At 46.9% G+C, this 27,202-nt stretch overlaps 1 protein-coding gene across 1 annotated transcript; it reads right to left on the reverse strand.

Annotated features, from left to right (window-relative positions):
- Positions 1-26,980, reverse strand: LOC147096866 (inactive Rho GTPase-activating protein 11B-like). Its single transcript, XM_085973566.1, has 3 exons — positions 26,495-26,980; positions 13,169-13,260; positions 1-690 (listed from the first exon to the last, which is right to left on the reverse strand). Exons 1-3 carry the CDS (start codon positions 26,585-26,587, stop codon positions 561-563), a joined length of 315 nt encoding a protein of 104 aa, XP_085829692.1. The 5' UTR covers positions 26,588-26,980; the 3' UTR covers positions 1-560.
- Positions 26,981-27,202: the final 222 nt, after the last annotated feature.

Below are 27,202 nucleotides of genomic sequence, written 5' to 3' on the forward strand. Positions count from 1 at the left end.
CCCCACCACTCCCAAGTCTCTTTGGACCTCCACTGTTTTTAGCCTTTCACCATTTAGAAAGTACCCTTTTTAGGTCCAAAGTGGATGACCTCACATTTGCCTACATTGAAATCCATTTGCCACAGTTTTGCCCACTCGCTTAATCTATTAACATCTCTCTGTAATTTTAAGCTACCATCTACACTGCTGATAATACAGTACTCGAACTGAGGTCTAATTAAAGTTTTCTGTAGGCTCATGGTTGCCTAGGTGACAGGCCATAGGGCAAGACAACACCAAGATTGCAAAGAACAGGAACGAACGTGAGGTCAATGAATAAGTGACAGTTAGGGGACTCCTCGTCAGACGTGGACACAATTTCCACCAGGAAACACTGGCCAGTTGCAGGAATGGAAGTTTCGCCTCCCTCTGGGCCAAGGTAACGAGGATCAATTATCGAACTCCTGCCACAGCTCGGCAGCGATCGGGGGAAATCAAATCTCAACTTTGGACACAGCACCACACTCGTCAGTGCCTCGGCCCGTTCAATCAATCAATCAATCAATCAACCAGGGAGCCCCTCATCTCATCGCACACGAAGCCCAGTGACATACCTTCAGATTCTTCATCCGAAACGCGGAGCCGGATTTGCGAAAGAGGCCCTCGGTCTGAAGGTGCTGACTTAGAAAGCTGCAGGCCTCCACCAGAAACCTGTCAGGAGAAGCGGATTCAGTTACAACAACCCTCCAAAGTCAAAAACAAAAAAGCAAAATTAATTTTTATTTTATTTATATATATATATATACATATATTTTTTTTTTTTTTTTTTATAAAAAGGACTTGATTGGAAACGTCACCTTATTACATCCTTCGGAAACGCCTCAATGCGCTTCACACACAACGGGCCAAGTCTTGCTGAAAAAAGAGGCGTGTTAATGACTCACGGCGCTATTAATGCGTAAATGGGTCAGCAACTTCAGGGGATTGAGATACTCCGTGAGTTGCGAACTTGCTGCTCGATTTACGCCTCTCCCCCGTTTACTTTGCACAAACGGTGTCTCACCCACATTGGCCCAGAAATTCGGGTCGGGGCTTCCCGCGGGTGCAAGCCCCCGACCTGCACTTACCTACCGCGCCGGCCGTTGAGCTGTGGGGCCCGCGTGGGATTCCAATCCTGGGCCTCCTCCAGCTGCCGGCGCGCAGTGCTTGCGTATCCCAGGGGCGCAGTTAATTCGAAGCGTTCCCTGGGATCACGTGGGCCATGGAGAGCCAATGGTAGCAGGGAATCTCTATTCATAAAATTGACAGGAAGAGCTGTCAAAACTATAAATGCTATAAGCCCCAAAACATCACTAAAATTTCAAATAAAATGTTTTTTATCACATTTTTAATATAACTATTTTAAACAATAATTTAAATTTTTGAAAATATTAATTACATTTTCTAACGGGGCTAAAAATAAACTTACCTTTCGTTAAAGTATTTAAAAATAATAAACCTGTGGAAAAAATGTTTTAATTTTAATTAATTCACCACTTACCTTGTTAAATGCAGGCCTTGCGACTGCTTTTTAAAAGTGTAACTGCTGGAGACTTACCCTCCCGGAAAAACCTGGAAAAAAAACGTAAGTTCGATGCGCACGCGCTGCCTCTCCGGCGCACGCGTTCCACCTCTGAACCCCTTCTTTCAGTGGAACGGAAGTGCCGGTTTCCCGCGCATGCGCAGTGCGTGCACGAAACCGGCACTGTCGGTGGGCTTACGCGGGAGTACCCAGCGCGTACTCACGCGTTGGGACCCGAATTTCTGGGCCATTATCTTTAAGAACTAGCTGGGTTTGCACGTTAATTGTTTATTAAACTCTCCGCAGAAAGTTAGGGCTTGATTAATAGTGCAAGAACACCTTTCACGATGTGGTGATTGTCAATGCAGTGCCAATCAACCTCTCTGGCTCAGAAATGGAACCATTTAAACTGTGGAGCCTCATTTCTGCAGGTGGTAAATTGTTCTTGGAGATTTACAAATTTTAATCTTTTTTGCTTACTTTTCCTTTCTTTCCCTCTCTATTTCTCCTTCTGTACCTGATTTGGCTCCTATTTGGCTGTCGTTCCTCTCCCAATCCTTAAACCTCACGGGTTAAGGAGAGAGATTGTTGGTCCCGTCGTTCACCAAGGTCCCCGGATGCCCCGTTATCAGCTCGCACTTCCAGCAATCTTCCCTTCAAGCAGCGCGGCCGCGAAGCGCTCCAGGGATCCCGCGCAGCCGATGAGCCAGCTTTTAATTGAAAAAAAAAAAACCACGCACGCGCGGACTTTTGAACGGGCCGCGCAGCCCAAAAATAAATTACAGGGAACATTACATAGAAACATAGAAGATAGGAGCAGGATTAGGCCATTCGGCCCCTCAAGCCTGCTCCACCATTTAATGAGATCATGGCTGATCATCCAAACTCAGTACCCTGCCCCGGCTTTCTCCCCATATCCCTTGATCCCTTTAGCCTCAAGAAATATATCCAACTCCTTCTTGAATATATTTAATGAATTGGCCTCCACTGCCTTCTGTGGTAGAGAATTCCACAAGTTCACCACTCTCTGGGTGAAGAACTTCCTCCTCATCTCAGTCCTAAATGACTTACCCCTTATCCTTAGACAGTGACCCCTGGTTCTGGACTCCCCCGCCATCGGGAACATCCTTCCTGCATCTAGTCTGTCTAGTCCTGTTAGAATTTTATAAGTTTCGATGAGATCCCCTCTCATTCTTCTAAACTCCAGCGAGTTATAAGCCCAATCGACCCAATCTCTCCTCATACGTCATTCCTGCCATCCCAGGTATCAGTCTGGTGAATCTTCGCTGCACTCCCTCCATGGCAAGAACATCCTTCCTCAGATAAGGTGACCAAAACTGCACACAATACTCAAGGTGTGGTCTCACCAAGGCCCTGTACAACTGCAGCAAGACATCCTTGCTCCTGTACTCAAACCCTCTCGCTACGAAGGCCAACATACCATTTGCCTTCTTAACCGCCTGCTGCACCTGCATGCTTAACTTCAGCACTTTTAGTTACACCGCAAAAGATTTGAGCTGAAATGTGCAGGAAAGTACCTAACTAATAGCGCATGGCGTGAGATGCCTCGCTCTAGTAAGTTTTGGGCCAGTGAATTAGTTTCAAGGGCAGCGCCTGTTATACAGCTAAACACGGCAGCTGTTCTGCACACCAAGATGCTACAAAGAGACAAGGGGGTGAATGAGCAGCCATGTTTGTTTGGGGCTGTAAATCGATCGAGGAACAGTGGCCACAGCTCCTCGCTCTTCTTCAAGGCATAGGATCTTTAACCTCCACCTGAATCACAAGAAGCCAGATCGCACTGTTCCAACAGCTAGGCGTTTGACAGGATATATTGGGCCTGTATTTTCCGATCGGCGGCTTCCCGCGTGCGGAGGCCACCAATCTGGAAAAAAAAAAATCAACGGACTTACCCGAGGTGCGGACACTTCCGCTCCCGGGCCTCTCCAAACTGGAAATGCGCAGGGCCCACGTATCCCAGAGGCGTAGGTAGTTCGCAGCGTCCCTGGGATCACGTGGGCCATGGGGAGCCAATCAAAGAAGGGAATCTCCCTTCATACACTTGACAGGAAAACCTGTCAAACATATGAATGGAGATCATCCCAAAAACACTGTAAAACATTAAATAAAATTTAAAAACATCACATTTTTAAAATTAGTTGAAAGTACAATAAATTAAATATTTTAATAATTAATTTTTTCAAAAAATTAAATTTAAGTTTTTTACGGGGCTAAAAATAAACTTACCTTTTTTAAAAAAGTATTTTTAAATGATAAATGAGTGAAAAAAATAAAAAAAATTCCAAACCTTATCCTGGTAAAAGCAGACCACGCTTGCTTTTACCAGGCGTAGGATTTCTAAGGGTTTTCTGGGGCGGAGGTTCTGCAGAAAGCGGAACTCTCCCCCCACAGAGGCCCTTCTCCAGGGCAAGCGTCTGATCTGTCAAGAGCATTCTTGACAGATCGGAAATGCCGGTTTTCAGCACCTGCGCTGTGCATGCCTGAAACCGGCATTTCCGATGTCCCTACGGGTGGGTACACAGCGTGTAAAAACCCGTAGGGATCGGAATATCCGGTCCAATCTCTCAGTTCAGTACTCAAGACAATTCCTGTAAGTGAGCGCTCGCTCCCGATGAACCAGTGCGTATTTTAATGCAACACTTTAGCTGGTAATGTAGTATCGCTTAAAAGCTTTGTTACTGCAATTTGATAATGGAAAATGACAGAGCCTCTCGTATTCACCCAACTTTTGGATAGAAGCTGGGTAGCACCTGAGTCAGAAGGTTGTGGGTTCGAGTCCCACTCCAGAGACTGGAGTACATAATCCAGGCAGACACTCCCAGTGCAGTACTGAGGGAGTGCTACACTGTCGGAGGGGCAGTACTGAGGGAGCGCCGCACTGTCGGAGGGGCAGTACTGAGGGAGTCTCCGCTGCACTGTTGGAGGAGCAGTGCTGAGGGAGTCTCCGCCGCACTGTCGGAGGGGCAGTGCTGAGGGAGTCTCCGCCGCACTGTCGGAGGGGCAGTGCTGAGGGAGTCTCCGCCGCACTGTCGGAGGGGCAGTGCTGAGGGAGTCTCCGCCGCACTGTCGGAGGGGCAGTGCTGAGGGAGCGCCGCACTGTCGGAGGGGCAGTGCTGAGGGAGCGCCGCACTGTCGGAGGGGCAGCGCTGAGGGAGCGCTGCACTGTCGGAGGTGCCGTCTTTTGGATGAGATGTTAAACTGAATTATGTCTGTCCTCTCAGGTGGACGTAAACAGAGGAACAGGAGGAGGCCATTCAGCCCCTCGATCCTGCTCCGCCATTCAATGAGATCATGGTGGACCTATACGGCAATCTGACAGCTTCATGGTCACTTTTTACTGGTACCAGCTTTTTAATTACAGATTTTTTTTTAAACTGTATTTAAATTCTCAAAGTGCCATGATGGGTTTTGAACTCATAATCCCTGGTTTATTAGATCAGGCTGAAAGATCCCACGGCACTATTTCGAAGAAGAGCAGGGGAGTTCTCCTCTGGTGTCCTGGGGCCAATAATTATCCCTCAACCAAATCACTAAAACAGATGATCTGGTCATTTATCTCACTGCTGTCTGTGGGAGCTTGCTGTGCGCAAATTGGCTGCTGCGTTTCCTACATTGAAACAGTGACTCCACTTCAAAAAGTACTTCATTGGCTGTAAAGCGCTTTGGGGGGGGCGACCGGAGGATGCTGCAGGCACGATATAAATGCAGGTTCTTTCTTTCTTTAGCTCAGGCTAGAAACTAATCAGCTTAATATTAAAAGTTACAAAGAAACAGAAGCAGAAAGCCAAAACAACAGATTTCACTGGATTACAGAACTTTTAACATACACTTCCTCCATTGAAAGGAAAAGTTGAGAGGACATTGTATTGATTTCTTTGTGGGTTCAATGACGACACATTCATGAAAGAGAATGAGTTTTAATCTAAAGTCTGTTCAACTCTTTATACAGCATTTACAGGAGACATTATGCAAGTGATGCATCTAGAACGAAACTGAAACTAAACTAAACTCCCTTGCTTGTCTCGGTCACATGCCCTCTCTGGTCAGGCACAAGCAATCAATACATGCAAACATGCTGATAAGGCATCATAATCAAACAGGCAAATACCATCTCTATTTGCTGATATCATTACATCTCCTTTTCTTAAAACAAAAGTATTTTACTTTTAACTAACAACAGGTTTTCTTTGTATTAATCTGCATTTTAACTGTAACACTTAATGAACTTACATTATCATTATCATGATCAAGGTTTTTTAACCTTGCTTTGTGTGTTCACATGAAATATGTCAATACACTAGAACTTGAAGAAAGAATAAGATAACATTACTTCCTTCTATAACAATAGTCCTTAAATTTGCTCAATGAGTCTCTCAGGAGGCTTCACGTGTCTTGAGGATTTTCTGATTGATTGTCCTTGAATCTGAGTTGTTGCCTCAGATGATTGGTTCTCAGCTGTGTGATCAGGTTGTTCACCAGTATCAGTCTCTTGACCTGCTGTGGCTGGTCCCATGAGAAGATCTTGACGATTTCTTCTCAGAACAGCACCCTCATCTGTCTGAATGGTGTATGATCTTGGTTGAACTTCACTCAGGACAGTTCCCTTCTGAGTCCATGTGTTTGTTTTGTCTTTCAACCTTACTTGGTCACCAGTGTGGAGTTCAGGTAGGTTTTGTGTTCCTCTGTCATAGTAGTACTTTTGCTTTTCTTTCTGTTGTTCTTTGAACTTCCTCACTTTCTCCCCCTCTTTCGTTTTCAAGAGGTTCTCCGGGATGGGTAGGTTTGACCTTAGCCGACGTCCCATCAGGAGTTGGGCTGGTGACATACCACACTCGAGCGGCGTTGTGCGGTATACAAGCATGCTTTGGTAGAAGTCAGTTCCACTGTCTTTTGCCTTGTACATCAGTCTTTTCACTGTGTTTGCGGGCTCTCCTGGGTCAACAGCTCTGGACAACGTGTCTGCTGTATACATCAGCTTACCCGGTGTGTACGCAACATTCGGTTCATCATAGACTGTCTCTCCTTCGCTTTCCACAACGAGGACTCTCTTTACCAGGTTCAGTCTCTCACAAGCTTTTAAACCTAGTATGGCTTGCACATCCTTTGGCACCACGATTAATGCTAGCGTGTGCTCTCTGTCCTTGTGTGTTACTTTGACAATGCATCTTCCTTTCACTGGTATATCAGTACCTGAGTATCCTGTCACTTTCACTTTTATTCCATGTATCTTTGGTCTGGGTCTAATTTTCTTAAAATCAGTCTCTGATATCACATTAACTTGTGCTCCAGTATCCAATTTAAATGGAATGTGTATGTCATTCACTTTTAGTGTCAACATCCAGTCTCTTCTTTTTTGTTTTCAGACACAACATCTACATAGAACTCCTCTATGTCGCTTTCATCTACTGCATGGACCTTGCTTTGTTGCATTTGGTTCTTACAGCAACGGGCATAATGGTTGTTCTTGTTGCAACTATTGCATGTTTTACTATATGCTGGACACTTTCTTGGTGGATGCTGTGTACCGCATCGACTACATGTCTTTCGATTGTCCCTTTCATTTTCGTTCGCTGGCCACACCTCTTTTTTCACATTGGCGCTCTTTTTGTTAAACGGTTTGTATCCGTTCTTTCTCACTGCATCCATGTTGCAGCTATTGTCACTGAACAGCTCCTTTGCCTGCAACTTCACAGTCTCTGTAGCCCTACACAGTGCTATGGCTTTTCCCAGGTCTAGATCTTGCTCTCTTAGCAGTCTTTCCCTTAGACCATTATCTGGAATACCACACACCAGTCTGTCTTTTATCAGCGAGTCTGTCAGTCCCCCAAATTCACACGATTTGCTTCTGTTTCTCAGTTCAGTCACATACTGATCAATAGGCTCACCCGTTTTCTGTACACGTGAAAAATCTGTGCCTCTCAAACGTCACGTTAAGGTATGCAGTAGGCCACAAACTGTTCCATTATTTTATCTAGCTTCATTTTGTCTCCATTAGCAGCGAATGTGAAGTTATTATACACCTCCAGCGCTTCATCACCCACGACATGTAAGAACAGTGACGATTTCCTTTTATTACTTTTCTCGTCAGCTCCGATTGCTGATAAATACAACCCCAAACGTTGTTTGAACCTCCTCCAATTTTCAGCCACATTACCGGTCAACTGAAGCGTCGCCGGTGGGTGTAAACCTTCCATTTTTTCACTTCGTTAGCTATTCTCCAATGGTAAGCAACGATGTTCTCTTTTGGCTTGCTAATTTGTGGAGAGCTGATTTAACTTCAGATTTTTTCTCTTCATCTCTTTCAGTCACTTCTGACACCATGTATTGATTTCTTTGTGGGTTCAATGACGAGACATTTATGAAAGAGAATGTCTTTTAATCTAAAGTCTGTTCAACTCTTTATACAGCTTTACAGGAGACACGATGCTTGTGATGCATCTAGAACGAAACTGAAACTAAACTAAACTCCCTTGCTTGTCTCGGTCACATGCCCTCTCTGGTCAGGCACAAGCAATCAATACATGCAAACATGCTGATAAGGCATCATAATCAAACAGGCAAATACCATCTCTATTTGCTGATATCATTACAGACATGACCCCCGGTGCAGATGAAGTGCTCCAGCACAAACAGCTTGAACCCATGACCCCCCAAGAGTATGCTAACTGAGCCAAACTGGTATGTTTAAGTCCAAAATAATCGTTTATTTAAAAAAAAAAAGGGCTAGTAATGTTCCAGGTTTGATCCCACCTTGGAAGAGAGGCACGATGATGGATCTCTACAGCCCTTTAAAATGGCAGAATCTCACCATCAAGGACCCCTTTAAAATGAATGAAATGAAAGGAAGACTTGCATTTCTATAGCGCCTTCCGCGACCGCCGGATGTCCCAAAGCGCTTTACAGCCAATGAAACAGTTTGAAGCGCTTTACAGCCAATGAAACAGTTTGAAGTGTAGTCACTGTTGTAATGTAGGAAACGCGGCAGCCAATTTGCGCACAGCAAGCTCCCACAAACAGCAATGTGATAACGACCAGATAATCTGTTTTTGTTATGTTGGTTGAGGGATAAATATTGGCTCCAGGACACCGGGGAGAACTCCCCTGCTCTTCTTCAAAATAGTGGCCGTGGGATCTTTTACATCCACCCGAGCGCGCAGGCGGGGCCTCGGTTTAACGTCTCATCCGAAAGACGGCACCTGCAACAGTGCAGCACTCCCTCTGCACTGCACTGGGAGTGTCGGCCGAGATTTTGCCCTCAAGTCACTAGAGTGGGACTTGAGCTCCACGACCTTCTGACAGGGGCGAGAGCACTGCCACCGAGCTATGGTTGACACAGAGACAGAGATCAACCAGTTGGCCATTCCATATCATGAAGTCCCCATTTCTTTTTTGTTCCTTATCTATTTAGCTCTGTACCCCAGCGGTACCATTTCTTAGATCAAGTGGCAGGTCGGCAGTTCGTTTCCAAGCCAACAAATGCTGCCTCAACAACAACAACAACTTGTATTTATATAGTGCCTTTAATGTAGTAAAACATCCCAAGGCGCTTCACAGGATTTGACAAAAAATGACACCGAGCCACATAAGGAGAAATTAGGGCAGGTGACCAAAAGCTTGGTCAAAGAGGTAGGTTTTAAGGAGCGTCTTAAAGGAGGAAAGAGGGGTAGCGAGGCGGAGAGGTTTAGGCAGGGAATTCCAGAGCTTAGGGCCTCGGCAACAGAAGGCACGGCCACCAATGGTGGAGCGATTATAATCAGGGATCCTCAAGAGGGCTGAACTAGAGAGCCTCGTCTGACATCACAGGCTAGATCTTAAACTTAATATGTGGCATGTTGTGTTGTGGACATGCCAATATGGTGTCGTGGGATCTTTTACGTCCGCTCGAGAGGGCAGACGGGGCCTCGGTTTAACGTCTCCAAAAGGCAACACCTCCGACAGTGCAGCACTCCCTCGGCACTGCACCAGAAGGTCAGCCTAGATTTTGTGGTGAAGTCTCTGGAGTGGGACTCGAACCCACGACCTTCTGACTCAGAGGCGAGGGTCAGGGGTCCCTTTAAATGGCGGGCACTCACCATCAGGGGCCACCCTTCCCAACAACTTCCTTTTCCTTCAAGATCAAACAGTCCCAAAGATCTCTCCAATTTGTTTCGCTATTTCTGTCCAGGAGTTACTGATCCTGACAGAGAACGAACACGAACACACACACACGAACACACACGAACACACACACACACGAACACACACGAACACACACGAACACACACGAACACACACGAACACACACGAACACACACACACACACACACACACACACACACACACAGAAAAGATCGTGGCTTGTGCACGTTTCTCTCCCGCCGATTGTTCAGCTTCCTCACACTGTCGCACTCAGTCACATCAAGGCCACTTCCCCCCTCAGTGAGGTCATCCACGACACTCGCTGTCTAAATATAACCACAGCAACTAGGCATGAGCAAGAAGTGCGGCCTTCCCGGCGCCACCCACATTCCAGGAACAAATTTAAAACAACTCCACTGATAATAAACGCAAAAAGAAGCAGATTAATGTAACAAAGAATAACAACCTGCATTTACCCTGCCCCTTTAACGTGGTAAAACGACACAAGGCGCTCCACAGGAACGAACGTTATCAGACAAATATTGACATCGAGCCAAAGAAGGAGATAAGCACAGCTTGGTCAAAGAGATAGGTTTTAAGGAGCGTCTTAAAGGAGGAGAGAGAGGTGTGGAGAGAAATGTTCCCTCCAATAATGTTTGGCCTTGCGTGGCCCCTTTAAAATACCGGACACGTGCGGTTTTTCTGTTGTCAAGCCGCTGCGCGGGTTCCCTGGAGCGTTGCATGGCCGTGCGGCTGCACAGCTTACAGAGAACATTGGTGGAGAGGCAGAGAGGCCGTTCCTGAGCCTAGCGCCTCGGCAGCTAAAGGCATGGCCACCTACGGTGGGGTGAAGGACGTGCTGGGTATACTGGAGCCCAGAGTTGGAGGAATGCAGAGTCCTTGGAGGGGTGTTGGGGCTGGAGCAGTTTACAAAGCTAGGGAGGGGGGCGAGACCATGGAGGGATTTGAACAAGACGGAGTGTTTTTTTGAAATTGAGGCGTTGCTGGACCGGGAGCCAATGTAGGTCAGCGAGCACTGGGGTGGGGGGGGGTGATGGTTGAACGGGACTCGGTGCGAGTTAGTACACGGGGGAGCCGAGTTTCAGATGAGCTGAAATTTATGGAGGGTGGAAGATAGGAGAGCATTGGAATAGTCGAGTCTGGAGCTAACAAAAGCATGGATGAGGGACCAGATCAGCGGAGGAAGGGGCGGGAATCAAGCAATCTTCCGGCGGCGGAAGTGGGCGGTCTTGGTGACGGAGAGGATATGGGTGCGGAAGCTCAGCTCAGGGTCAAATAGGACGGCGAGGTTGCGAACAGTCTAGTACAGTTTGTGGCAGTGGCGAGGGAGAGGATTGGAATGGGGGGGGGGGGGGCTAGGGAACAGAGTTTGTGGCGGGGGGGCCAAAGACAAGGGGTTGGGGGGGGGGGGGGGGGAAGAAAATCGGGCTGCTTTGTGACTCCCGTTAGCGTCGCTGCCGTGCGCAGCGCCCCGCTTGCACACTTGGCTGGCGCCCCCTGACCTACCGCCAGTCGCCATGTCCAACAGGGTCAGCGTGCTGCGCTTGCGGCTGCGCAAAGCCAAGGGCAAGTGCCGGGCGGCCATTTTTTGGGGGGGCCGCCTGCTCGCACCCGCCCCCTTTCGCCTCCTCCTGCGGGGTGCTGGCCGCGATATTGAATGGGAGCGCCCCAAGAGGGGGGGGGGGGGCGCTTCCAGTCGCGCCCCGCCTCCTGCTTGGGGCGCTACCATTCAATTTCCGGCGCAGGGGTGCTAACTTTTTCGGGCGCTAAAAGTAGCACCCCGGCGAAGTTAGCGCCCCAAAGGGGGCGCGACCCAATTTTTCCCCAAATGGCTTTAGTATTCCCAATGTTTAATCGGAGGAAGTTTCTGCTCACCCAGTACTGGATGTCGGAAAAGCAGTCTGGCAAATCAAACAGTGGAGGGATCGAGTGATTTTCTTTTTTTTTGAAACAGAAGCAATGCCGATAGAGATACCCACTCCAAATTCTTTAAGACGTGCAAATGGCCCCATTACCAGTCTTGTAATAAGCCACAAGGACCAGAAAGGTCTCGAGTTCAATCCCTGATCTCCGACAAGCCAGCTGCTCTCAGTCAGAAACTGTTTCCACTGGCAGGAGGGTCGGTAACCAGAGGATAATCGGCAAAAGAACCAGAGGGGAGATGTGGACAAGATGTTTTACGCAGCGAGTTTTTATGATCTGGGAAGTACGGCCCGAAAGCAGATTCACTAGTAACTTTCAAAAGGGAATTGGATATACAGGAAACTTTCGATTTACCGGCACCTAAATAACCAGAAATCTCGGTTAACCGGCAAAATTCAGGAGTAGGTTCAGGTAAGTTTTATTACTTGCCTTCCTCGATCTGTTGCTGTGCAAGGGTGTGGCTGCAGCTGTTGCTAAGCTACAGAGAGGCTTGGAACTTGTGGCCATTGTTCTGCACCCATTGCTAAGCAACAGGGTTTGTTGCTTTATACGGAGCTCTCAGCTCTCCATATCTTTTACTATAGCGCTCGGTTATCTGGAATTTTTGATGAACCAGCACCACGTCGGTCCCGTATAAAAAAAAGTTTCCTGTATACTTGAAAAGGAAACATTTTGCAGGGCGACTGCTGTTGGAAAGTGGATTTATTCAGGGAAATCGGGACTGGGCTGGGCCAGCGAGCGCTGCTGCAACCGGTCGAATAACTGGCCAACAACTCATTGTCCAGACTCGTGTGCGAAGGGCAGCCGCTCGGGGAAAAGTATTGGAGAGTTATATAGAAACATGGAAAAATAGGAGCAGGAGTCGGCCCTTCGAGCCTGCTCCGCCATTTAATATGATCATGGCTGATCTTCTATCTCAATACCATATTTCCGCGCTCTCCCCATACCCCTTGATGCCTTTTGTGTCTAGAAATCTATCTATCTCCTTCTTAAATATATTCAGTGACTTGGCCTCCACAGCCTTCTGTGATAGAGAATTCCACTGGTTCAGAAATTTCTCCTCATCTCAGTCCTAAATGTCCTATCCCGTATCCTGAGACTGTGACCCCTCGTTCTAGAATCCCAGCCAGGGGGAAACATCCTCCCTGCATCCAGTCTGTCTAGCCCTGTCAGAATTTTATACGTTTCAATGAGATCCCCTCTCATTCTTCTAAACTCTAGTGAATACAGGCCTAGTCGACCCAATCTCTCCTCATACGACAGTCCTGCCATCCCAGGAATCAGTCTGCTGAACCTTCGCTGCACTCCCGCTATGGTAAGTATATCCTTTCTTAGGTAAGGAGACCAAAATTGCACACAGTACTCCAGGTGTGGTCTCACCAAGGCCCTGTACAACTGCGGTAAGACATTCTTGCTCCTGTACTCAAATCCTCCAAGGGTTGCAGGCTCCTTTGGAACTGTTCCCCAGCGAGAGTCAGCACCTTCAGGAGAGGAGGGGAAAAGGGAGAAGATCGTTCTGTAAAGGGCTTTTTCACAACCACTCACCGTGGAATCTTTCCATTCCCGTCCGGCAGCGAGTACTGAGGCAGGACATGCAGTGGATTACCGAACACCAATCCATTCGAAGACTTCTTCTCCTAGAATAACCAAAACCGGATTAGATTCATATTTAGAGTCATAACAGCACAGAAGGAGGCCATTCGGCCCATCATGTCCGTGCTGGCTCTCTGTGGAGCAATCCAATCAGTCCCATTCTTCTAAACTCCAGCGAGTATAATCGACCGAATGACGTATGAGGAGAGATTGGGTCGATTGGGCTTATACTCGCTGGAGTTTAGAAGAATGAGAGGGGATCTCATTGAAACTTATAAAATTCTGACAGGACTGGACAGACTAGATGCTGGAAGGATGTTCCCGATGGCAGGGGAGTCCAGAACCAGGGGTCACAGTCTAAGGATAAGGGGTAAGCCATTTAGGACAGAGATGAGGAGGAATTTCTTCACCCAGAGAGTGGTGAACCGGTGGAATTCTCTACCACAGAAGGCAGTTGAGGCCAATTCATTAAATATATTCAAGAAGGAGTTAGATATATTTCTTAAGGCTAAAGGGATCAAGGGATATGGGGAGAAGGCAGGGACAGGGTACTGAGTTTGGATGATCAGCCATGATCGCATTGAATGGCGGAGCAGGCTCGAGGGGCCGAATGGCCTACTCCTGCTCCTATCTTCTATGTTTCTAAGCTCTATCCCCGTAGCCCTGCAAGTTTATTTCCCTCAAGTGCCTATCCAGTCTCCCCTTGAAAACATCGAGTGTCTCCGCTTCCACCACCTCCGTCGGCAGCGAGTTCCAGGTCCTCGCCACTCGCTGTGTAAAAAAGTTTTCCCTCACATGATGAAGGTTGGAAGATGGGAAGCTGACCAGGAAAGCGTTGAAATAATCGAGTCTGGCGGTAATAAAAGCTTACAATGTTCTCTGGCATCGCACACTGGAATGTCAGCATACAATGCCACAATTTTAATCATAAAGGCACACAACCCATAATCATCATGTGAGATTGTATTTGCGGGAAGGTACAAGGCACCAGCTTCAAGCAGCTGATCCTTTAAGGGGGGAAAAAAAAGTTTTTGATAGATGTCATCCAAAAAAAATCATTTTAGGAAGTTGCAACAACCTCACGATCATAGAAAATTACAGCACAGAAGGAGGCCATTCGGCCCAGCGTGTCTGTGCCGGCCGACAAAAGAGCTCTCCAGCCTAATCCCACTTTCCAGCTCTCGGTCCGTAGCCCTGTAGGTTACAGCACTTCAGGTGCATATCCAAGTACTTTTTAAATGTGATGAGGTTTCTGCCTCTACCACCCTTTCAGGTAGTGAGTTCCAGACCCCCACCACCCTCTGGGTGAAAAAAATTCTTCTCAACTCCCCTCTAATCCTTCGACCAATTACTTTACGATAGCAAAATACTGCAGATGCTGGAAATCCGAAATAACAACAGAAAATGCTGGAAAAACCTCAGCAGGCCAGGCAACATCCGTGGAGAGAAATTAGAGTCGACGTTTCGGGTCAAAACCCTTCTTCAAAACTGGAAAGGAAATGAAATGAAATAGATGGAAGGCAGGGCTGCGATCGAACAAAAGAAGTAACAGAGACATTAAGAGGTATTCAAAACCAGACGAGATGGTAATAGGACAAGTGGAGACAAAGGACGGCTCAGATTCGATGTGAAGTGTACTGGCAGGATGGGAGACAGCTGCCGTGTGGGAGAGAGAAAAAAAAAAGGGGGGGGGGGGGAAGGGAAAACCCAAAACAAAGGGGTGGAAAAAAAAAGTAAAAATGTAATAGGGGCCGAGGTTATGATCTGAAATTGTTGAACTCGATATTGAGTCCGGAAGGCTGCAAAGTGCCTAATCAGAAGATGAGGTGCTGTTCCTCGAGTTTACGTTGAGCTTCCGTGGAACAATGCAAGAGGCCAAGGACGGTGAGGTCCGAGTGGGAATGGAGCGGTGAATTAAAATGACAGGCGACCGGAAGCTCGGGGTCACCCTTACGGACTGAACGGAGGTGTTCCGCAAAGCGGTCACCCAATCTGCGTTTGGTCTCCCCAATTACTTTAAATCTATGCCCCCTGGTTATTGACCTTTTTGCTAAGGGAAATAGGTCCTTCCTATCCACTCTGTCTAGGCCCCTCATAATTTTATACATCTCAATTATGTCTCCTCTCAGGCTCCTCTGTTCCAAAGAAAACAACCACAGCCTATCCAATCTTTCCTCATAGCTAAAATTCCCCAGCCCCGGCAACATCCTCATAAGTCTCCTCTGCACCCCCTCTAGTGCAATCACATCTTTCCTGTAATGTGGTGACCAGAACTGCACGCAGTGCTCGAGCTGCTGCCTAACTAGTGTTTTATACAGTTGAAGCATAACCTCGCTGCTCTTGTATTCTATGCAACATCCCCACCGACACCTGGGAATCCCTGGCCCAAGACCGCACAAAGTGGAGGAGAAGCATCCGGGAAGGCGCAGAACACCTCGAGTCTCTTCGCCGGGAGCAAGTGGAAGCCAAGTGCAAGGAGCGCACGTCAACCCAAGCCCCCCCACCCACCCGTCCCATTCAACCACCGTCTGCCCCACCTGTGACAGAGACTGTAGGTCCCGCATTGGACTCATCAGTCACCTGAGAACTCATTTTTAATGTGGAAGCAAGTCATCCTCGGTTCCGAGGGACTGCCTAAGAAGTATATTCTATGCCTCAGCTAATAAAGACAAGTATCCCGTATGCCTTCTTAGACACCTTATCTACCTGTCCTTCTAACTTCAGGGATCTGTGGACGTGCACTCCAAGGTCCCTTTGTTCTTCTGCATGTCTCAGTGTCCTACCATTTAATGTGTATTCCCTTGCCTTGTTAGCCCTCCCCAAATGCATTACCTCACACTTCTCCGGATTGAATTCCATTTGCCACTGTTCTGCCCACCTGACCAGTCCATTGATATCTTCCTGCAGTCTGCAGCTTTCTTCTTCACCATCCACCACACACCCAATTTTTTGTATCGTAGGGTGTTTTGTGTGACTGGAAGATAGTTGCTGTCCTTTCCTTGGCACCAATGGCCTTTGCTCTTTGCCATCAGGACTCACCCAATCACAAGAGGTCTGACCCAGTTCCCAGGTCAGCTGGGAGCAGCGGCTCACCAACCAAGCATTGCGGAAGTCAACTGCAGCGGAAATCTTCAGTTGGGGACCATGTGGAATGAATTTGATCCCTTTAAGATCAGTTTAAGTTTTATTCCCCTAGAACCTCGCTGTGTAAATATGAGCGTGTGAATGCTCAACAAACTCAGACGACCTCCCTCTGGTCATTACGATAGCAAAATACTGCGGATGCTGGAAATCCGAAACAACAACAGAAAATGCTGGAAAAACTCAGCAGGCCAGGCAACATCCGTTGAGAGAGAAATAGAGTCAACATTTCAGGTCGAAACCCTTCGTCAGCACTGGTCATTATTTTATTGGAGCATGACTAAAACAGCAGGCAAATGGAATCCCTATTAAACATTCATGCCTTAATACTTGCCCAGCGGAATTTTGACGTGAACAAAATGTGCTGACTGCGCTGCGGCGTATACCCCAGCCATGCAGCGGCAGATACAGCGTCCACATGGCGCCAGGCTGCCGCATGGCGTTACGGAGTCGGGCACAGGTCAGCTTTGATGCTTTTCTTCCCAACGCCCGCAAGCCGCTGAAGAAGCCACAGTGAACAGAAGCCACAGGGTGGGTGAGGCGACATAAAAAAAAAAAATTCAGGAGGGTGAGTCACGCCAGGCTGCTCTTGCAAAGTCTCCTAGCAACGCAGTTGGTGGCACTCTCGCCTCGGAGTCAGATGGTCGTGGTTTCAAGCCCCGCTCGAGGTTCAAACACATAGTCCTGGCCGACACCTCACTGGAGGGCGTTCTGCGCCATCAGAGGTGCCATCTTTTCAATGAGATGTTAAACCAAGGCTCAAATTGGACGTAAAAGAACCCACGGCACTATTTGTAGAAGAGCAGGGGAGTTCGCCCTTGTGTCCCGGCCAATATTTATCCCTCAATAGCATCACTAATATTACCTGGTCATTATCTCATTGCGGTTTGTGGGACCTTGCTGTGCACATATTGGCTGCCGCATTTCCTCCATTGCAACACTGACTATGCTTCAAAAGTAATTCATTTGGCAATGAAGCGCTTTGGGGCATCCCGAAGATGGGAAAGGCAGCTAGATAAACGCAAGTTCTTTCTTTCTAACATATTTCACAACCACACTGGCAGAAGCCCCACCCAGTCCACGGGTTACTTGAGCACGGAAGAATTCCAAGCACGATGCGATGTTTTCTGGACCTATCAGAAAGGTGGAAGGGGAGCTTTTAAAGTCCGTTGGAGCTCTTTCGCCATGACAGATGGGGACTGCGTTGCACTAAGCCAGGTGAGCGGTCTTTCCATCCCTGAAGAAGCAGGCTCAGTCATCTAGACCTCATCAGTTGGACACAATGGGGGTGAATTTCGGCTGGCGTTCTTCTCCATCTCTGCAACCTCCTCCGAACCCTACAACCCTCCGAGATCTCTGCGTTCCTCCAACTCCGGCCTCTTGCGCATCCCCACTTCCTTTGTCCTTAAACTCTGGAATTCCCTCCCTTAAAACCTCTTTGCTTCTCCACCTCGCTCTCCGTTAAAGATGTGGCTTAAAACTAACCATTTTGACCAAGCGTTTGGTCACCTGTCCTAATCGCTCCCTCTTTTGGCTCCGTGCCTAAGAAGCGCCTTGGGACATGTCCGTACGTTAAAAGGCGCTATATCAATGCAAGTCGATGCTGTTTATTCTCTAGGTGAAACAACTTGCTGACCAGATCTTTCGGAAACATTTCGGAAGAAGTTAAGAAATCATCATTGGTATTTAAGCGCACAGAGTTTCGGTTATTCTATCGGTGAACAATTTTTTTTTAATTTTTTTTTTAAGCCTAATTGATCAAGGTTGATAAATGACTGCACAGACTGGGTTGTGTCTGGGCCAAAGAGCTTGGTTCCTGGAAACAACCCGTTTCATAACGTCGGGTCAAACGGGTGCTACCAGCCTCACCTTTGGCTGGCTCAATAGCCGACTGCGGAACTGGGCCACGCAATCTTGGGAGGTGTCGGGTTTGATCACCCTCAGCCCATTTGGATGGCATTCTTCCGAAATATCAACCACTCCCCCCACCCCCTCGACATTACAGCATCCAGATGTCTCCTAAATAAATCCAGCACGCTGGCCTCAATGACCCTTGCTGGTAACCCATTCCAACTGTCGACCACTTCTGTCCTAAGTTTTCCCTTCACAACCCTGAACCTGTGCCCTCTTGTCCTGCTGCCCTTGGCGTATCTCAATTTGGGCTTGCTTTATCTAAGCCGTTAAATAAAGAACTTGCACCTATGTGACAGAGTGGGCCTTTGGCGTAGCGGTAGCATCCCCGCCACTGGGCCAGAAGGCGTAGGGTTTCGAACCCCGCTCCAGACAGTCCCGGCAAGTGGAGTCGGAGCTCCGGCTCGAAATTCTGGGTTGACATCCAGCGGGATACTTGCGTCCGTGCCCCCCCCCCCTCATATGGGTTGTGGGAGCCCGTAAAACCCTCCCGCCATAGGACTAACCACCCTAATGGCTGGTACGAAGATGGTTACGGTCACGGAAGGAGCGTTAATCGCGGCCAGAAATCCTTCCACCACTTCATACAGTTCCCCAAAGGGAACAGTATGAAGACACGTACGACGACGACCTATGTGACGACCTCAGGACGTCCCAAAGCGCTTCACAGCTGATGAAGCACTTTAAGCGTAGTCACTGTTATAATGTGGGAAACGCAGCAACCAATCTGCACACAGCAAGCTCCCACAAACAGCAACGTGATAATGACCAGATCATCTGTCAAAAGCTGCAGACAGGTCGAGAAGGATGAGGAGGGTTAGTTTACCTTTGTCACAGTCACACGGGATGTGACTTTAGCAAGATCCGTTTCGATACTGAGGCGGACATATACACATTAATCAGTGTAAAAGAACGAACTAGCATTTACAGGAAACTTTTTTTAAAATCCGGCATGGACGAGACCGACGTGGTGCCGGTTCATCAAAAATCCCGGATAACCGAGCGCTATAGTAAAAGATACGGAGCCGAGAGCTCCGTATAAAGCAACAAACCCTGTTGCAACAGCTTCAGAACAATGGCCACAAGTTGCAAGCGTCTCTGTAGCTCAGCAACAGCTGCAGCCACAACCTTGCACAGCAACAAATGGAGGAAGGCAAGTAATAAAAGTTACCTGAACCTACTCCTGAATTTTGCCGGTTAACCGAGATTTCCAGTTATTTAGGTGCCGGTAAATCGAAAGTTTCCTGTATATAGCACCTTTCAGCCAATTAAGTACTTTTAGCCGCTGTTGCAATGTAGGAAACGTGGTAGCCAAATGGGATAATGAGGATAATGATCAGATAATCGGTTTTAATGTTGTTGGTTGAGGAATAAATTTTGATTCAGGAGAACTTCCCTGCTCTTCTTCGAATAGTGCCGTGGGATCTTACATATCTTTCCGAGAGGGCAGACGGTGCCTCGGTTTAACGTCCGAAAGATGGCACCTCCGACAGTGCAGCGCTCCCTCGGTACTGCACTGGAGTGTCAACCTGGATTTTTGTGCTCGAGTCTCTGGAGTGGGTCTTGAACCCACAACCTTCTGACTCAGAGGCAAGGGTGCCACCCACTGAGACACGGCTGACAGCTGTGAAATTGAGGGAGTTTGAGGATTAAGATTCTCTCTGTTCAGAGGGAGAAGCAAACGAAGGGTGTCTCAGTAAGGAAGAGGACACAGACCATGTGGCGTGGTAAACAATAAGGATTTTAAGAGGCCTGAAGGCAGAGATACATCCAGGTGCCTGAATGACGGTGCAAGAGAGGACTCAAATTAATCTGGGAGAGTTTCCCGTTCAAACAAAATGGGGAAAAATTAACTGCAATGATGGAAATACATACCAGGTCAATCAACATCCCAAAACATAAAAGGCAGGTTAATGTTTATGTTATGTCTGATAAGTGATTTTAGAGCTCTGTCTTTTCATAATCATAAATCAACTTTATTGTCATTGTTAGTGCACAAGTGCAGTACAACGAAATGTAGGCTTGCGGCTCCCGAGAGTGTACATTTAGATTAAGACATTAAACATTCAACATTCATTTGGCTTGTAATACATTAACATAAACATAACCATAATAAAGTGCATTGGCAGATGTGCAGGCTTTAGAGTTTATTTGTGGAGTTCAGTAGGATGACAGCCCTGGGAAAGAAGCTGTTCCTAAATCTGGTCGTACGGGTGCGAATGCATCTGTAGCGTCTCCCAGATGGCAGGAGGGCGAACAGACTGTGGCTGGGGTGGGTAGGGTCTTTGATGATGGACCGTGACCTCCGTAAACAGCGTTTCTGGTATATGTGCTCTATGGTCGGTAGCCGGGTGCCGGTAATGCGTTGGGCAGTTTTGACTACCCGCTGCAGGGCTTTCCGGTCATAGGAGCTACAGCTGCCATACCATACTGTGATACAGTTCGTCAGGATGCTCTCTATTGTGCAGCGGTAAAAGTTAGAGAGGATCAGGGGTGACAGGTTACATCCCTTCAGCCTCCTTAGGAAATATAGGCGCTGCTGGGCCTTCTTCACCAGAGAGGAGGTATTGAGGGACCAGGAGAGGTCTTCCGTGATGTGGACTCCGAGGAACTTAAAGCTGTCCACCCTTTCCACCACAGCCCCATGGATGTGGATGGGGGTGTGACTTCCGCCTTTAGACTTCCTGAAGTCCACAATGATTTCCTTGGTTTTCTTGATGTTAAGGGCCAGGTTGTTATTGGCGCACCACTTCACGAGATGCTCCTTACAAATACTAACAGACCTGCTGTGTACTAAGATTCAGCTTACAAATTTGCCAACTTTTCTGCCATTTTAATGATATAGGGTTGACCTCACCGTCCTCCTCCAAGGCCTCTCTTCCATCGCCCAGCTGTGCCAACTGCCCTCGCCTGGTTCCATTCTTATCTATCCAGTAATAGCCAGAGAATCACCTTCAATTACTTCTCTTCCCGCTCCCGCAACGGTACCTCTGGTGTCCCCCAAGGATCTATCCTTGGCCCCCCCTCCTATTTCTCATCTACATGCTGCCCCTTGGCGACATCATCCAAAAACACGTCAGGTTCCACAGGTACGCTGACAACACCCAGCTCTACCTCACCGTCGCTTCTCTCGACCCCTCCACTGTCTCTAAATTGTCAGACTGCTTGTCCGACATCCAGTCCTGGATGAGCAGAAATTTCCTCCCAACTAAATATTGGGAAGACTGAAGCCATTGTCTTCAGTCCCCACCGCAAGCTCTGTTCCCTAGCCACTGTCTCCATGGCAACTGTCTCAGGCCGATCGCACCTTTGATGTCCTATTTGACCCCAAGATGAGCCTCCGACCCCATATCCCCTCCATCACCATGACCACATGCTTCCACCTCCGTATCATTGACCGGCTCCGCCCCTGCCTCAGCTCATCTGCTGGTGAAACCCTCATCCATGCCTTAGTTACCTCTAGACTTGGACTATTCCAACGCTCTCCTGGTGACCTCCCATCTTCCACCCTCCATAAACTTGAGCTTGTGCAAAACTCTGCTGCCCGTAGCATAACTCGCACCAAGTCCCGTTCATCCATCACCCCTGTGCTCGCTGATCTGCACTGGTTACTGGTCCAGCAATGCAATGATTATGAAATTCTCATCCTTAGTTTCGATGCGTGGGACACTGGCATCAGTACTGGGGAAAGAGGGAGCTGTTCCGTTGGGATGGGCTCCACTTAAACCAGGCTGGGACCAGTATCCTGGCGAATCGAATAACTAGGGCAGTAGATAGGGCTTTAAACTAATGAAGGAGGGGTGGGAGGATTCGGAAAAAGAGTAAATTTAAAAGCAGCGAGAGAAATGTCAAGGCTGTTCAGCAGAGTAGTGATCTGGGTAAAGATAAGCAGAGTGGTCAGGAAGTTGATAGCGAGATTAATAAAATTAATAGGGCACCAGTGACTAAAGTGACATCAGGGAAAAAAGTTAAAGCTAAAAGGTATCTGAATGCGCGAAGCATTCGCAACAAAATAGATGAATTAATAGTACAGATAGAAATAAATGGGTTTGATTTAATAGCTATTACAGAGATGTTGTTGCAAGGTGACCAAAGTTGGGAACTAAATATTCCAGGATATTTGACTTTTAGAAGAGACAGGCAGAATGGAAAAGGAGGGGGCGGCGGGGGCTATTATTAGCCCTGATAATAAAGGAGGGGATAAAGACAGTAGAGAGAAAGGATCTTGGCTCGGAAAAACAAAATGCAGAATCAGTTTGGGTGGAGCTAAGAAACAACAAGGGGCAGAAAACACTAGTGGGAGTAGACTATACACCCCCTAACAGTAGTTGTAGTGTCAGGCAGAGTATAAAATCAGGAAATTAGAGATGTATGTAACGGGTAATACAGTAATCATGGGGGACTTTAACTTTCCGTATAGACTGGGCAAACAAAATTTGCAGTAATAGTGCAGAGGAAGAGTTCATAGAATGTATTCAAGATAGTTATCCAGATCAGTATGTCAAGGAACCTACTAGGGAATTGGCTATTTTAGATCTAGTATTGTGCAATGAGACAGGGCTAATTAATAACCTTGTAGTAAAGGAGCCTCTGGGGAGCAGTGATCATAATATGATAGAGTTTTATGTTGTGTTTGAGAGTGATTTAGTTAAGTCCAAAACTAGGGTCCTTAATCTGAACAAAGCAAACTACAGGAAACTTTGTGCTATCCGGCACCGACGGGACCGAGCTGTTGCCGTTCCCTCAAAACTGCCGGACACACCAGCGTTAATGTTGAAGCATACAGAGCTTTTCATCTCCGTATCTGGCAACAAACACTGTTGCTTAGCAACAGCTTCTAAACAGTCGGCCGTACCTTGGAAGCATCTCTGTCGCTTATCAACAGCTTCAGAGAGACTTTGCAGAGCCTGACTGTTGAAAAAAAAAGCCACGAGAAGAAAAAAAACCTAACAAAACGGCTCCTGATTTTTGTCGGTGGCTCGAGCTTGCCGGACATTTAGCCTCCGGATAACACAAAGTTTCCTGTACATAGGTATGAGGGTAGGTTGGGAAACTAGATTAAAAGATATGACAGTAGAAAAGCAATGGCAAACATTTAAAGAAATAATTCACAACGAATATACATTCCCTTAAGGAATAAAAACACCACGGGAAAAATGGTCCACCCATGCCTTACAAGAGAAATTAAAGATAGTATTAGATTAAAGGAAGAGGCTCATAATGTTGCCAAAAAGAGTAGCAAGCCTGAGGATTGGGAGGATTTTAGAATTCAGCAAAGGAGAACCAAGAAATTGATAAAGAAACGGAAAATAGAATGAAAGTAAACTAGCGAGAAACATAAAAACAGACTGTAAAAGCTTCTATAGGTATGCAAGAAGGAAAAGTTTAGCAAAAGTAAATGTGGGTCCCTTACAGGCTGAGACAGGAGAAATTATAATGGGGAATAAGGAAATGGCAGAGAAATTAAACAAATACTTGTCTGTCTGACTTCACGGAAGACGCAAAAAACATTCCAGAAATAGTGGAGAACCAAGGGTCCAGTGAGAATGAGGAACTGAAAGAAATTAGTATTAGCAAGGAAATAGTACTGGAGAAATGAATGGGACTGAAAGCCAATACACCACAAGACCTGATGGCCTACATTCTAGGGTTTTGAAAGAGGTGGCTATAGAGATAATAGATGCATTGGTTGTCATCTTACAAAATTCCATAAATTCGGGAACAGTTCCTGTGGATTGGAAGGTAGCAAATGTAACATCACTATTTAAGAAAGGAGGGAGAGAGAAAACTGGGAACTACAGACCAGTTAGCCTGACATCAGTAGTAGGGAAAATGCTAGAATCTATTATTAAGGATGTGGTAACAGGGCACTTAGAAAATAATAATAGGATTGGGCAGAGTCAACACGGATTTATGAAAGGGAAATCGTGTTTGACGAATTTGTTAGAGTTTTTTGAGGTTGTAACTAGCAGAATAGATAAGGGGGAACCAGTGGATGTGGTATATTTGGATTTTCAGAAGGCATTCGATAAGGTGCCACACAAGAGGTTATTAAACAAAATTAGGGCTCATGGGATTGGGGGTAATATACTAGCATGGATTGAGGATTGGTTAACGGACAGAAAACAGAGAGTAGGAATAAACAGGTCATTTTCGGGTTGGCAGGCTGTAACTAGTGGGGTACCGCAAGGATCAGTGCTTGGGCCTCAGCTATTCACAATCTATATCAATGATTTGGATGAGGGGACCAAATGTAATATATCCAAGTTTGCTGATGATACAAAGCTGGGTGGGAATGTAAGTTGTGAGGAGGATGCAAGGAGGCTTCAAGGGGATATAGACAGGCTAAGTGAGTGGGCAAGAACATGGCAAATGGAATATAATGTGGAGAAATGTGAAGTTATCCAATTTGGTAGGAAAAATAAAAAATCAGAGTATTTTTTAAATGGAGAGGTTGGGAAATGTTGGTGTTCAGAGGGACCTGGGTGTCCTTGTACACGAATCACTGAAAGTTAACATGCAGGTACAGCAAGCAATTAGGAAAACAAATGGTATGTTGGCCTTTATTACAAGACAATTTGAGTATAAGAGTAAAGACATCTTACTGCAATTATATCGGGCCCTGGTGAGACCACACCTGGAGTATTGTGTATAGTTTTGGTCTCCTTACCTAAGGAAGGATATACTTGCCTTACAGGGAGTGCAACGAAGGTTCACCAGACTGGTTCCTGGGATGGGGGGATTGTCCTATGAGGAGAGATTGAGTAGACTAGGCCTATATTCTCTGGAGTTTAGAAGAATGAGAGGTGATCTCATTGAAACATACAACATTCTTACAGGGCTTGACAGGGTAGATGCAGGGAGGATGTTTCCCCTGGCTGGGGAGTCTAGAACCAGGGGTCACAGTCTCAGAATAAGGGGTCGGCCATTTAGGACTGAGATGGGGAGAAATTTCTTCACTCAGAGGGTGGTGAATCTTTGGAATTCTCTACCCCAGAGGGCTGTGGAGGCTCAGTCGTTGAGTATATTCAAGATAGAGATCGATAGATTTTTGGATATTAAGGGAATCAAGGGATATGGGGATAGTGCAGGAAAGTGGAGTTGAGGTCGAAGATCAGCCATGATCTTATTTAATGACAGAGCAGGCTTGAAGGGCCGAATGGGCTACTCCTGCTCCTATTTCTTATGTTATGTTCTTATGTAACCCTTCCATGGCCTCGCCCCTCCCTATCGCTGTAACCTCCTTTAGCCCGACAACTCTCCGAGATCTCTACGCTGCTCCAATTCTGACCACTTGCACATCACAGTTTTAATCACTCCACCATTGGCGGCCGTGCCTTCAGCTGCCTAGACCCGAAGGTCTGGAATTCCCTCCCTAAACCTCTCCACCTCACTCTCCTCCTTTAAGACCTATCTCTTTGACCAAGCTTTTAGCCATCTGCCCTAGTATCTCCTTATGTGGCTCGGTGTCAGATTTTGTTTGTTAACACTCCCGTGAAGCACCTTGGGATATTTGACAATAGGGCGGTGGATACAGAATCAATAGTAGCCTTCACAAGGGAATTGGGTAAATACTTGGAAGGAGAAAAAAATTGCAGGGATATGGGGAAAGAGCGGGACTAACTGGATTGCTCTTCGAAAGAGCCGGCGCAGACTCAATGGGCCGAATGGCCTCCTTCTGTGCTGTACTGTTCGATGAGGCGCTACATAAATGTGTTCAAAAGTTGTTGTTATAAAGGTGTTATACCCAACAGCATGACCATGAGTCTTTGGAGATAGCATCAGATGGTAACTGAGCCCAGAGGGTCCTGCTATATTCATGGGCAGTCCAGAGCACCTTCTCCCCTTCCTCCCCACCCAGCACAGGACTCCACTACTCGCCAGCAGAGCTCGCACATTCAGTAACATTTTGTGGTTGAAATGAACCAATCTGCAGCAATTAGGGAGGAGAAATTGAACGCACAGCATTGCGAAATGACACAGGAATGGGTACATGCACTCTGCAACAAAAAAAAGACACCCCGGGCAACCGTTTCATTTTCAGTGTTTTAAAAAGGCCTCAATTTGAACACACCGTGTGGAGGAAGCTCTAACCACAGCGCCACAACACAGAGATCTGCAATATTCTGCAAAGCAATTAAAACCTTGTAATAAAAACAGAAAATGCTGGAAATACTCAGCGGGTCAAAATGATTAAATGGTTTTTTTTTTAAGTCCTCCTCTTACCGTGTCGTATTTCAAGTTTCTGACTTTGATTCCCAAGGATTTCAGATATTGGATCAGCGCACAGGAAAGGTCCAAGTCCTTGGGGTCCTTCATGTCCCTGATTGACAGCTTGCTGATTGAGTGGAAGAACGTGGGAGGGTTCCTGATTCCCACAGGTTGGTCACTTTAACCTCCACTTGGGATTGGACCTGAATCCAATCTGGTTCCTGCCCCCAGATCAATGCACCAAGTCTTTCACAATCCCAATGTATCTAAAAGGAACCTGTTGCCACTTTCATTCTAGGAGAAGAGATTCAATGATCCCTTTCGCTGTCTCAATCTCTCTTTCCTTTAGTTTCTTTCCCCTCTCCACTCTCTAATTGGCGCCACAGATTCAAATATGTGGTCCTTCCTTCCATTATAAAGGAGGCTAACACAATGCCCGAGGTCTGTCCTAATTGTCTCACTATTGCCTTTATTACTTCAACTAAGGTGAGGTCAGGTCTAACTTTGGGCTTTTGGCCAGCACGGCATGGCATGGGGATGGCATGGGATAGGATAGAGTAGAGTAGCGAGGATAGAGTGGGAGTAATGAGGTTTGATTTTACATATGAACCATATTTTTAATTTATATAAACGGACCCTCCACATCATCAGACACACAAGTGGAAATCAAGGGACTTAGATTTGTTTAAAAAAAAATGAATTTTGAGGTCCTGTTGACATGTT

This window comes from Somniosus microcephalus, chromosome 34 (genome assembly GCF_052327205.1).
Source record: "Somniosus microcephalus isolate GS21.2 chromosome 34, FLI_Smic_1.0, whole genome shotgun sequence".
Taxonomy (NCBI): domain Eukaryota; kingdom Metazoa; phylum Chordata; class Chondrichthyes; order Squaliformes; family Somniosidae; genus Somniosus; species Somniosus microcephalus.